Here is an 11,835-nt window from a genome sequence, read left to right on the forward strand (position 1 = left end):
TCTCGGATCCGATTCAAATGACCTTCTCCTGGCTAACTGGACCCTCAGGAACTCAGAAAATGCAGCGAAAAGAGCGTAGGACCAACAGCAGAGAAAATACGATGCAAAGAGCACCAGAGAAAAAATGTCGAAAAATCAAGTTCTCGTTTTCAGGCTGTAACTTTTGTCCAGTTGCTCGGAGCGTATTCGGACTGCGCTCGATCGTTTTCTCTCGCAAAATTATGTCGGAATTGTGCCACGGAGAATTTATTCCAGCACTTTTCAAAATCGCGAAAATTTTCGCAAAAAATGCAAAGGTTACCTTTTTGCCTATTTTTTGACCAATAACTCTTTGTTTCAGATTCGATTTGTAGGACCTTTTTCTAACTCATATAACCTCAAGAAACTCAGTAAGTACATCCAGACTATCATCGGAGCAAGTAATGGGGAAATTCAACGGAAATCCATCGTTTTTCGACCGTTATTTCCGATTCATCGATTGCAGTAGATCAGATTCACCGCAATCGTTTTTTCGCATAAAAACATCTGGATGTATCGTAGTCTCCAGGAAATCTGATTCGAATGTGTTACGAAATCAATGCAAGTTTTATAGTGGAAAACACGTAAACGGTTATTCTTAGTTTTCTTGGGATTGTAATGGAGGCCAAAATTTGTTCATGCATCAAGAACATCCATTAGAAATCGTGATTCGCTCATCGAGTTTCACAAGAACTTGGAAATGAATTTATCTGCGTCCACGTCCGTTGCTTGCAGCAATTCGTAATTTGTTCCAATAAGTATTTCCTCAAAAATCTCCCTCAGCTCAGCGTTTTAACCGAATAATCCTCTAGTTCAACACCGCAATGTTGAAGTTTTCTTTCGATACGCAAGACGTCACAACTATTAGTTTTGTACGAAGCTTGACACACCATTCGACCGATTCAGCTTCTCCACTCTATCCAGTATAACATACGTATTCAGATCAATCTGTACCCTATGACCTGCAGGCTTAAATACTAAGTATATCACAAATTAAAACTATAAATCACCTCGTAGATAATACCAAGTATTACGGGGTTTGCCAATAGTTCAATTTATTCATAAAACAGTCATAAAAAAAAGATTGATTCTTCACTCGATCTCGGGCCAGCGTCTTCTATCCTCCTCTTTACCAGGCGGCGAGGGGGGCGGCGTAAGCGTAATGTCCGGCGTATCCAAGACGAGCCTTGGCCTCGGCGTGAGCGGCGAAGTGAGCAGCCTTGGCGACGGCAACCTCGGGGGTGTCGACAACACGTCCGTCCAAACTAAGGGGGGCACCATAGGCGACTCTGGGAGCGTACGCACCGTAGGCAGAGACGACGGGGGCGACACCTGAGTAGACCTTGCCGTAGGCGAGAGCGGGTGCCGTGTAGGGAGATACGACGGCTGGTGCGGCGTAAGCCGAGTAAGCCGAGTAAGCCGAGTAAGCCGGGTAAGCCGAGTAGGCAGGCACGACACCGGCGGCGTAGTTCTTGGAAGCCTCACGGGCAAGGGTCACTCGCTCGTTCACCTGGGCCGCTGCGTGTTCCGCCTTGGCGTGAGCGACCTCGGGGGTGTCGACGACGCGGCCGTCGGGTCCGGTCGGGGCACCGGCCACGAGGTGAGCGTAGGCCAGAGGAGCCACGTAGGCGCCGTGAGCAACTCCGTGGACGAGGCCACCGGGCTTGGCGAGAGCCACAGCGACAAGGGCGGAGAAGACGATCTGGAAAGCAAGTCAAGGGGTTAGATCACCTTCGAGAGCGACTGACGACGTAGCCGTTGTGTGATTGATGAACCCTGAGACGGAAAGCTCAATGTTCGAAGGATGAGAGACTCTTTGGCTAAATCGAACCTCGCGGATCGTGCGAATCAATTTACTTACGAAGCACTTCATGATGAGTGTTAGATTTGGTATTAGCGCTACTGGGAAATGACCAGGACTCGCTAGTTGGGCGTGTTGTGTCGAGATAATCGTTCGGGCGGTTTATATAGGTGGCCCGGTTCCTGGCATTGGAATCATTCGGGTTTCGGCGCATGATGGTGGTGGGGAATCGAGGTAACCCACTCTCATTGTGATCCTGGTGTTTCGACGACAATTGGCGAACGTGTGAGAGGAAGAGGGAACGTACGTGTAGGTTGTCGTGTTCCTGCAAGATACACACACACAATCGTCGGTGGTGCGGCAGTTCACCTGTCGTGGCAGTGATTAGTTGGATCAGGAAAAAAATTCCGCCTTTCGGCACGTGCTCGTGTGATGGATCTACACACGTAAACGAAGCTTGAGTAAATTGCTGTAATCTAATAAGTAGGTACGTTCTGGTTCTTGTTCGGCAATTAGTCATAATAATGCTTCTAATAGTCCATGATACAATTTTTATTCAACGATTAGATACGGTCCCCGAATACCTCGTCTTCTCTTTCTTCAACTGCAAAGCTCTTGGTAGAAGCGGAACCAGCTTCTTCCTTGTTGAACAAACAGGTTCGAGATTTTTCATTCCGCGCCGAGGGCAAGAATGCCGGCAGGTCCGCCGATAGGATCTATGGAGTCACGATTGATTCGCGGTAATTTTAGTTCACCGTATGCCAGAAACGGTGAACCGCTTGTTTCGTAATAAATTTTTTTTTCTGTCCCTTTTCGGTCAAGAAAGAATACGGTTCGTTGCTGTGATGAATCGTTAGCTGGTTGCTGGATTCGAATTTAGTTCACGTAGAAGCCAATGTAAAGGTGTGGTGACTTTGACTTTTTCAAACTGATCTATAATAGAAATCCAGAAATGGAAACCTGGCCTGGCAAAATTTCTGCCGATCAAACCGCCCGACCGCATGATTTGCATTCGCTTTTTATCGCTAGTGAATAAATTCAATCAAGTCCAAGGCGAGTTCCTGGTCGTTAAAGAAATGAAATACAAGCAGCCGACAATTCCTGATCAACAAACAGGCCCTTTTCAAGTCTGACGCGATATCGCGTCGAATCCTATTCTATGCGAAATGTACCTACACGATGTCTCGGGCACCAATTGCCGAGGATCTCAAGTTGCATGATCTCTTAAATTTCGCACGCAATATTCGTCAGATAACTGACCCAATTTCGCAACGAAGGTCGCATAAAAATTTCGTATTTCTAAACTGCGTGTATAATCTCAAGAGCACGCTTTTGAATTGCAATTGGAATTTCGCCGTTGTAGTTTAACCTGTCTTACAAGCTGCTAGACATGAATGGGCAGAATTTAGTTTGTGAACATCATGATCCCGTTTAATTTACAGCTCAACAATACCAACCGATCACCGTTGCAAAAACGCTGACGTGGTCAACCGAAAAACCATCTTAAAATCTGCACAGTTTTCGGCGGATCAAAAATTCGTAGCGAATTTCGTAACCACACCTTGAAATTGGCCGAGAAAGTGCCACGAAATTTCGAACAACTTGATCGATCGGTGGTCGATAATTACGCAATATCGGAGCTCGACAAGGATACCGGGTTACCGGGACTGCCATGAGGCCACCAAATCCTAGGCAGACAGTAACATGGTGTATATAGGTCTTTTGTTAACGGGAAGCTCCCGCACACCAGATTTGTGAACCTCGCTCAATGTCAGGGAGCGTCAAAGGCGTGGTCCCCACCGAATCACGAGCGTTTTCATCCAGCTGACCACCTACTATATAAACCTGAAATCACGCCGTACTGGCATAACTCAATCGACAATTACAGCGAGTACTGGTCTACCAGCAGCGCTAATTCTCAATCATCATGAAATTCTTCGTAAGTACTTGTTCAAAAGTTTCGATACGCAACAGTTTTCTCAAGATTAAACCGACTTTTGACCGATTATAATCAACAGGGACCCTAATTTTCAAGACATATTTTTTATCTAATCGTGTACATGAATCCTGTGAAAAGGATCCTTTTAAGCTGTCTTGTTTACAAATAGTCGATCTAATCGAGATGACATAGACCAGTGTTTGAATTTATAGACAGAAAGTGAACCAGAACCTCAGAGAGGAAGTAATTAGGGGAAGGTCCGTCAAGCCGACTCTTTGGCTTCGAGTTAAGCGCACAAACTCCACTCTCACCCTTGGTTATTTTTTCAGATCGTTCTCTCCGCTCTGGCCGCCGTCGCCCTGGCGAAGCCCAGCCTGCCTCTGGGCTACGTTCACGTTCTTCCAGGCGCCCCGACCGGCCCGGATGGCCGCGTCGTCGACACCCCCGAGGTCGCCTACGCTAAGGCGGAGCACGCAGCCGCTCACATAAACGAGAAGGTGACCCTCGCCAACGAAGCCGTCAAGTCCGCTGACGTCGTCGCCGTCGCTGCTCCCGGCGTCGTTTCCGCTTACTCCGCGCCCGCCTTGGTTTCCGCTTACCCTGCCCCCGTCGGTTTCTACCGATACGCTCACGGAGCCCCCGTCGGCGTTGACGGCCGCGTCGTCGACACCCCCGAGGTTGCTCACGCCAAGGTCGAGCACGCCGCTGCCCACATCAACGAGAAGGTGACCCTTGCCAATGAGGCCGCCAAGAACTACGCCGCTCACGCCGCCCACGCCGTCGTCTCGGCATACTCGGCACCCCTGGTTTCCGCCTATTCCGCACCCGCCGTCGTCTCCGCGTACCCTCACGGACTCGTCCGCAGCGTCGTACCCGCCGTCTCCGTGTGGTAATCGGGCACCGATTATCGCCGATGCGTATTACGATCGAAGAACCTACCGGGCGCTGGTCGCCGCAATCGTGTATAAATGTATTTACTCACAATTAGAATTTTTTATCCAATCATATCCTATCGTTCAGATGCAATAAACTACATCATAAATCAAACTTACCGATGTGTGATCTGCTTATTTCAGAAATACCTCGATATGTAGCTCGAGGACCTTAAGCTTTGTCGTCTTATAACAACTAAGATATAGTTTAACCAAGGCTCGTGCATTTGTCATTTGAATTTTTGACGTATATAATTACCTACTACTCGAATTGATGTCTTACATCGAGGTGAACAGATTTTTGGATCGATTTTTTAAGTCGAGACATCAGCGAGTTGGAAATGATGTATTCAGAGCAACAGGTCGTGGTTTTGCCAATTTTTAAAAACTTAATCTATTAATGTACGGTTTGGCAAGCAATCAGCAATCACTTGCCAAACATTGTCATTTTTCAAAGCCGTTCTAATGAACTGCGAAAGGTGATCCTTACGTAAGCGAATTACGTCTTTTATTTTCAGTCGAATCCCATTTACAGAGCGGTTTTCTCTGCTTCGAGACGGTGCAACGAATTCACAGGTAACAACTACTTGAATCAGGAGATGCGATAATGACTGTAAGCCTGCGCAGTCGTTCGCTTCAAGCAATTTTAAAATGACGTGTGATGCTCGGGCATATGCATATTCCATCCATGCGATATCCTCGTCCATGAGAGCAAATTGTACATCAATAGTATATTCATAAATTTAAATGAGTAAGCAAACAGTCAATCTCTACAGACGATTCAATATTCTAGTTGCTATAAATATAGTATTTAATTACATACCTGATTCTCCAACAGCTGATATATTTCCAGCGTTTTCTTAAACCGGATTATCCTCTTCACACACGACTAGGGAATATATTTAATAAATAATTGCTGCCAACATTCGCCATACACGATAGGATAGGTCTCCAGGAGGTGCAATGCCTGTGCGGGGCAAGGAGGGGGAGATGGATCAATGACCATCATCATGCGTTTGCAGCCGTCTTAAAATTATCAACAGAAACACCCGCACTCGCACGAGGGACAAGCAAAACTGCGGAAAATCTTATCCGTGTACCTACAGCTGGACTGAGTTCAAGTCTCAGCTCGACGATTTGGCGCTTGAACGACGCGACAGGTCATACAATTTTTGCAAATTGCCGCTCAAGTCCTCCTCGACAGGCCGGGGATTTGAACTCAAGTCCTCCTATTCCGCAGCCTCGCACGAAATTCTTCGTAAGAACCGCCTATCTGTTTAGAATCTTCGATATATAATATTAACACATTGTTGACCGGCAATTATTTTCAGAATTTATCTCGTGTTACCGGCTATTCGCGAAAGAAAACCGCATCGATCGCGAGTCAACTCGTGATCGGTCAACAATGTCTTATTTTGCGATTTTTTCAAGCCATCTTTTTTGGTCGGTCTAATCGAGATGACGTAGATCAGTGTTCGATATTATACACATTTCAGAAAGTGAACCAGAACATGAAAGAGGAAAGAACTGGGAGAGAGTGAACGTATAGAAACCACTCTAACCCTCGGTTATTTTTTAAAATCGTTCTCTCCGCTGTGGCTGCCTTCGCCCAAGCGAATCCAAGACTACCTCCAAGTTACACTTTTCCTCCATTACGGTGACACCCCCGAGGTTGCCTGGGTCAAGGTCGAGAACGCCATTGCCCACGTCAACGAGAGGACGATCCTTGCCAATGAGGTTGCCGGCCGGTATCCCCCCCCTTCCTGCAACCCTTACACCGGCTACTGCGCACCCTTTGACTCCTCCGACGTGTCCGAATGGTAATCGGGCCCCGATTATTGCCGTTGCTTATTATACTGGAAATGTTCCTTCCGGGCGCTAGTCGCCGCAACTGTATATAACATGCACTATTTGCTAAGATTTTTTTTATCGACTCACCTATATCGTGTTGTTCAGCTACGATAAATAATATTTCAAACTTACCGATGTGTGATTAGTTTCTTCTCATACCTTGATATGTGGCTGGGGAAGCTTAAGCTTTACAATCTTACAATTAACATGTAATTAAACTTTGACTTGTATAAGGTACCGATCAGGCGTATTGATGTCTTACACTAAGGTGAATATAGTTTTGGATCAATTTTTTGATACGTGGCATCGGCGAGCTTAACGAGAGGACATGTTGAAATCAGCTTTTGAGTAATCCACCCAGCTTTGATTTTCGAGAGATCAACTTCTGTAAAGCGTGACGCAAAATGAAAAAGTGAAAATCATCATCCAAATTCGTAGTTATCCTGTGTCACGAAATTCTTAGATTCAGTTTGTCTGTCTCTGTGAAATTAGGCCGTGCAAGACTAATTGCCAGATCAAAGATTAACGTACAAAAAGAAATGAGCAAATCACGGTGAGCAAAATATAAGAGGAAAGAGAGAAACCGATAAATCGAAACAAGGACAGCTTGACGAGAGGAAAGAAAACAGTGAGGAGGAAGGTAGTTCAATGGCAGTGACCCTATATAGAGATGTGGGTATATTTATAGTACATCCTGCGATGTGGGAATAGATCGGGGATAGAAAAAGGCAGCTAGTAGTAAATAAAGAAAAAGAAACAACATTAACCACGCTTGTTAATATGGTCACTTGTCTTTCCACGCCTGGATCGTGCCGCTATTGTCATTTCGTGTTACAAAGGCTGTAGCTGAGTTCCCAACGTCGAATCTCATTCGCCTGGACTTGGTTCGGACTCTGGTGTGCCGCCTTATTTGACTTTATCTGCAATAAATACAAACCGTCGTTACGGACTGATATGAATCTGTACACTAGATAATTGGCGAACACGTATTTCGAAACGGTGCGAATTTTTGCCGCGAAAACAAGATTTATTTTTTTTTGGCAGTGCATGGCCATTTATACGAGCTGTTAGTTTATGCTGGAACTAACAAAAAGATTGAATCGATATTTTGAGAGACAATACTTGACGGTTTCTTACTCTCGCGGATCGGTTATAAGGTATTATCACCGTATTCGCACAACAAGAAACAACTGCGTAGGTATCACATTGTCGAATATAAATCGAGCACGGCATCGACTGTAAAATTAACAACGTCGCATAAAATTTATTAAATTCCGCAACCATTGGCCATTATTCAAATATCCCGGTATGATAATTTGCATGAAAAATACGCGGACACGATTCGAAAATCAGCCGACATCGTAAGCGCGCCGCGCGAGTGATCGGATAGTCAATTTTGGTTTTTCTAACGCGGAAGTTCGCGCCGTATCTACCGACGAGAGTGATATTCGCCGAGCGTCGATTAGTCGGATTAAAAATTTCAAATGAATTATAATCGTGCATCTACTCTCCCGTTCTACCTGGGCGTGGGTATATTATCTCTACCAGATTAACCGGCGATGCGAGGGTAAACGGTGAACCGACCGGGCGACCGCGAGGCGAGCACTCGATCTATTTTAAGGACTCGACGTGCACGCATACACGTACGCTTTATCACCGAGGGGGACTTGTATTCCGCGGTCTCTCTCCGCGCATCGCAATTCGCACGAATAAAACAGCGCAAACGACGAAACAGCCGCAGCCCGCCGATAGCGAGCGTCTAGGACGGCTGGAAAAATCTGCAGTAACGAAAGGATCCGCGACGCAACGCCGACATATTAGGACACAGATGAACAAGGACGCAGGGGGAAACCGCCCGCGGAATTCGCGATATCGAGCCTTTGCCCGCGGAGTAAACGCGCGCGGCAAAAACCCGCACCTCCGATGGGACAAGTCGGCGATCGTTCGAGTATTTTGAACTTGGCGTCGACCTTGCGGGGCCGGCGTTACAACCTGTTCTCTCCGACGGGCGTGTATGTTATAGTTCCATCCTCGTCTCATCTGGTTTACAAATTCGCAATAAAAAGACGAGCAGATGCGTTGCCCGAAGGGCGTGGCGATCAGCCCCGTCCTCTTCTCCGGCGGCCGGGACACCACCGGGTGCCTATATAAAGTGTCAGGTGGCATCTCGAGTCGTCAAACGTGTGAATCGGGTCCTCGTATTGTCGCACAGAAGCAGCAAATCGTCTCCGAAGATTCGCGTCGCACCATGAAGCTACCGGTTAGGCGATTCGCAAAAGCTGAAGCCTCGCAAGACGGAGTCTTGAATCGCCGTTCCTAATTCTCCGGTAATTCCAGGTCCTCCTCTTGTTCGCGGGATTCGCCTACGGCGTCGTCGGCATGCCGTCGGGCCTCGTCCTCGGCTACCAGGACACCCTGGGCCAGTACAGCTTCGGTTACAGCGCGCCGAGTCAGGCCCGATCGGAAGCTCGATCTCTTGACGGGGTAACCCGAGGATCCTACAGCTACGTCGACGCCGCAGGCTTGGTCCAGAGCACGGATTACACAGCCGACGGGGAGCACGGCTTCCGGGTGGCGGCGACGAACCTCCCTCAAGCTCCAGCGCCGGTTCAGGAGACACCGGAAGTCGCCGCTGCCAGATCTGCGCACCTCAAGGCGCTGGAGCAGGCGGCGCAGGAAGTCCCGCAGGTTCAGCAGGACGCCGACAGCGTGGTGATTTCGGCGAAAATTGCCACGCCGGAACAGGAAAATCCCGCCAAAGATCAGGCCGAACCGGAGAAGTCGGGCGAAGAGATCATAGTCGAGGCTGCCGCGCCCGAGGGACAGGTTGGTGAAATACTTTATTTTAAAGTATGTGTAATTACTTGATTACGGGTTACGATTCCGAAGTGGAGATACATCGAGGTTTCAGTCATTAATTACCTCGCTACCGCCTCGAGATACCTGTATAATTAACCGCTTGAGTTCCAATCCATAATCATTTGTAATCGATCTTGAAATTCCGAAGATTTTTGGATCACGACACGACCGAGCTTCGATTCCGAATCTCGGAATTCTAAGACTCACGCGAGCTTTCAACCGTCCAATTTTCTCCCCTTACAGGCATCCGATGAGTCGCAACCAGCCGCAGCTGTTAATGAGGAGGCTTCGAAGACCGAGAACCAACCCGAGGCACAGGAGAAGCAGAAGGGCCGAACGATCGAGGAGCCGGTTCTAGCCCCGTGGATCAGTCCGGTGGCGGGATCCCTGCCTGTACCTTTGATCCCGGTGAACTTTGACCTGCCGTCGATCTCCGCCTACTCCGGGCGGCCTGCGGCCGCCAAGGCCGAGCAAACACTTCCGCAAGCAACGCCCGACCAAGGTCATTACACAAGTACGAGATCAGGCGAGATCGCCGGTCTCAAACTGGATCGGTCTGCATCCGGCGACACGCCCAGTGACGTGATTGTGTGTTAATTTTTCCGAGAGTGAGTGAGTGAGAGAGAGAGAGAGAGAGAGAGAGAGAGAGAGAGAGAGAGAGAGAGAGAGAGAACCACATCCTGAATCCGAGCGTAAACACGCTTCACGCATCAGGCTTAATCGAAGCACGTATAATGTCGTGGATATTTTTCACTCGTAAATATGACGGTATGGTTCGCGTGCTGTTTAACAGACTGCAGTTTTGAATGGTCGCTTTTTTCCCATATAATTTAGGTACGTTATTATGCCGAGCCAAGTCGCACTGTCGGATGGAAAAAAAAAGTTTGCGTCTGATTTTTGAACAGGTCTTCTTAGAAAAGGATACTTCGCTGCTGGTGCGAGGGCAAACTTTATATTTTGATTCGATCGATCTGGAAACATCCTCGGTAACGATTTCGCGAAAGTTTCATACCTGTTTATACGTCGATTCCATGTTTATTTTCATGCGATACCTGATCGTAAATTTCTACTGCACCTGTGTAATTACATGAAAAATTGTCACCCATTTCTAAATAGGACTGATCACGCCGGCTGGTACAACGCTGAAAACCTTGCCTGCAGGATCGCACTTTGTTCCTCAAGCTGAGGTTCCGCAGGGTTCTCGATCAGGCGAATCCGCGCCTGTCGTTCCTACGGTCAGCCGGGCAAGCTCCGCCAGGGAATACGAAATCTATGAAAGACCTGCGGTCTACGCGCCCGTGGGTTCGGTTATCCAACTTCAGGGATACAACCCGACAATCCCATCGTTCCTGAGATACGCCCCGTTCCCTTACATCGCCTACAACGTTGTGTAAATCCGTTTAAATTGCCGCTCGCCTTCTTTTCGTCGAGAGCTCGAAATCTGAGGTGAGAACAGAAGGATCGTCTTTGGCGATTATTTACGCGTTCTTTGACAGGTTTTCGTTTTTGTAAAGAAAGAATAGTTATTTGACACCTTGATTTGCCTTTGTTGTTTCAGAATACTCGGCAAGAGGAGTCGGACATTTTTTTGCAGACTTCGGACGGCGAGGCAGATTTTCACATCCGACGCAAGATTAATGGAATTCTCCAACGTCCTCGCGATTTCGGTTCGACGAGCTTCGGGAAGGAATTGTTTAATCCATCGATAATATATTGCGACTGTCGATTAGGATACTCTATTCTCTTTACCCCTATATGCATAATTATAGTTACACATACTACACTATGGTTAACGGGGAATTAAATGCGTTGTTACTAAATAAGCAACGAATTAAAATAAACGAATCAAACATTAGAGTAGCAGGAAAAAAGATTAAAAATCGATACGTACCCGGCCCACTTAAAAGTCATGTCACTCTGTTTTCAGCGCGTAACACAAATCAATCACATTGTACGCCTGCAGATTGATTTTTTCTTCAACCTGTCCGACTTGCTTGTACGGCTGTATAACGATGAAAAAAATAAAAGGTGCGATTTGCTAAAATTCATTAATGGTTTCTTTCACCTTTCCAATTTGTTTTTCCTGACGGTTTCGTCCCAGCTCCTCTTCGTTAAAATTATCCTCAGGGTGGAAATTGTTCCTGGCTCGTTTCAACATCGTGTAGAACAATGTCGGGCACGGTATAAAACATGAAAATTTGTTGAGTTTCATTTATTCTTTTTTTATAAAACAACTCAAAATGTGAACAATCAAAAGAATTATGGAATATTTGTATGTAATATACATACCTATATGTTTTTATATGTATATATATATATATATTATTATATTTAAATAATAGTATATTATTATATAATAATAATAATTATCCTATAATACGTATGTATATAATAATATAGATTTAATACCGTCTATTGTTATTATTATTATTATT

The 11,835-nt window shown here is 46.5% G+C and overlaps 3 protein-coding genes across 4 annotated transcripts; 2 read left to right on the forward strand and 1 right to left on the reverse strand.

Annotated features, from left to right (window-relative positions):
• Positions 1–1,048: 1,048 nt before the first annotated feature.
• Positions 1,049–1,993, reverse strand: LOC124218300 (cuticle protein 5-like). Its single transcript, XM_046624891.2, has 2 exons — positions 1,880–1,993; positions 1,049–1,720 (listed from the first exon to the last, which is right to left on the reverse strand). Exons 1-2 carry the CDS (start codon positions 1,889–1,891, stop codon positions 1,148–1,150), a joined length of 585 nt encoding a protein of 194 aa, XP_046480847.1. The 5' UTR covers positions 1,892–1,993; the 3' UTR covers positions 1,049–1,147.
• Positions 1,994–3,632: 1,639 nt separating this feature from the next.
• LOC124218301 (cuticle protein 18.7-like) lies at positions 3,633–4,805 on the forward strand. The gene is made up of 2 exons (XM_046624892.2): positions 3,633–3,758; positions 4,088–4,805. The coding sequence occupies exons 1-2, from the start codon at positions 3,747–3,749 to the stop codon at positions 4,649–4,651; spliced, it is 576 nt and encodes a 191-aa protein (XP_046480848.1). The 5' UTR covers positions 3,633–3,746; the 3' UTR covers positions 4,652–4,805.
• Positions 4,806–8,645: 3,840 nt separating this feature from the next.
• Positions 8,646–11,448, forward strand: LOC124217566 (protein bangles and beads). Of its 2 annotated transcripts, none has more exons than XM_046623394.2 (5): positions 8,646–8,801; positions 8,879–9,367; positions 9,644–9,914; positions 10,517–10,846; positions 10,959–11,448. In XM_046623394.2, the coding sequence occupies exons 1-4, from the start codon at positions 8,790–8,792 to the stop codon at positions 10,792–10,794; spliced, it is 1,050 nt and encodes a 349-aa protein (XP_046479350.1). In that variant the 5' UTR covers positions 8,646–8,789; the 3' UTR covers positions 10,795–10,846; positions 10,959–11,448. The 2 variants fall into 2 exon arrangements, with proteins under 2 accessions (XP_046479350.1, XP_046479351.1); XM_046623395.2 differs by having other exon boundaries at positions 8,647–8,801; positions 9,644–9,902.
• The last annotated feature ends 387 nt before the right edge of the window (positions 11,449–11,835 follow it).

Source organism: Neodiprion pinetum, chromosome 4 (assembly GCF_021155775.2).
Source record: "Neodiprion pinetum isolate iyNeoPine1 chromosome 4, iyNeoPine1.2, whole genome shotgun sequence".
NCBI lineage: Eukaryota > Metazoa > Arthropoda > Insecta > Hymenoptera > Diprionidae > Neodiprion > Neodiprion pinetum.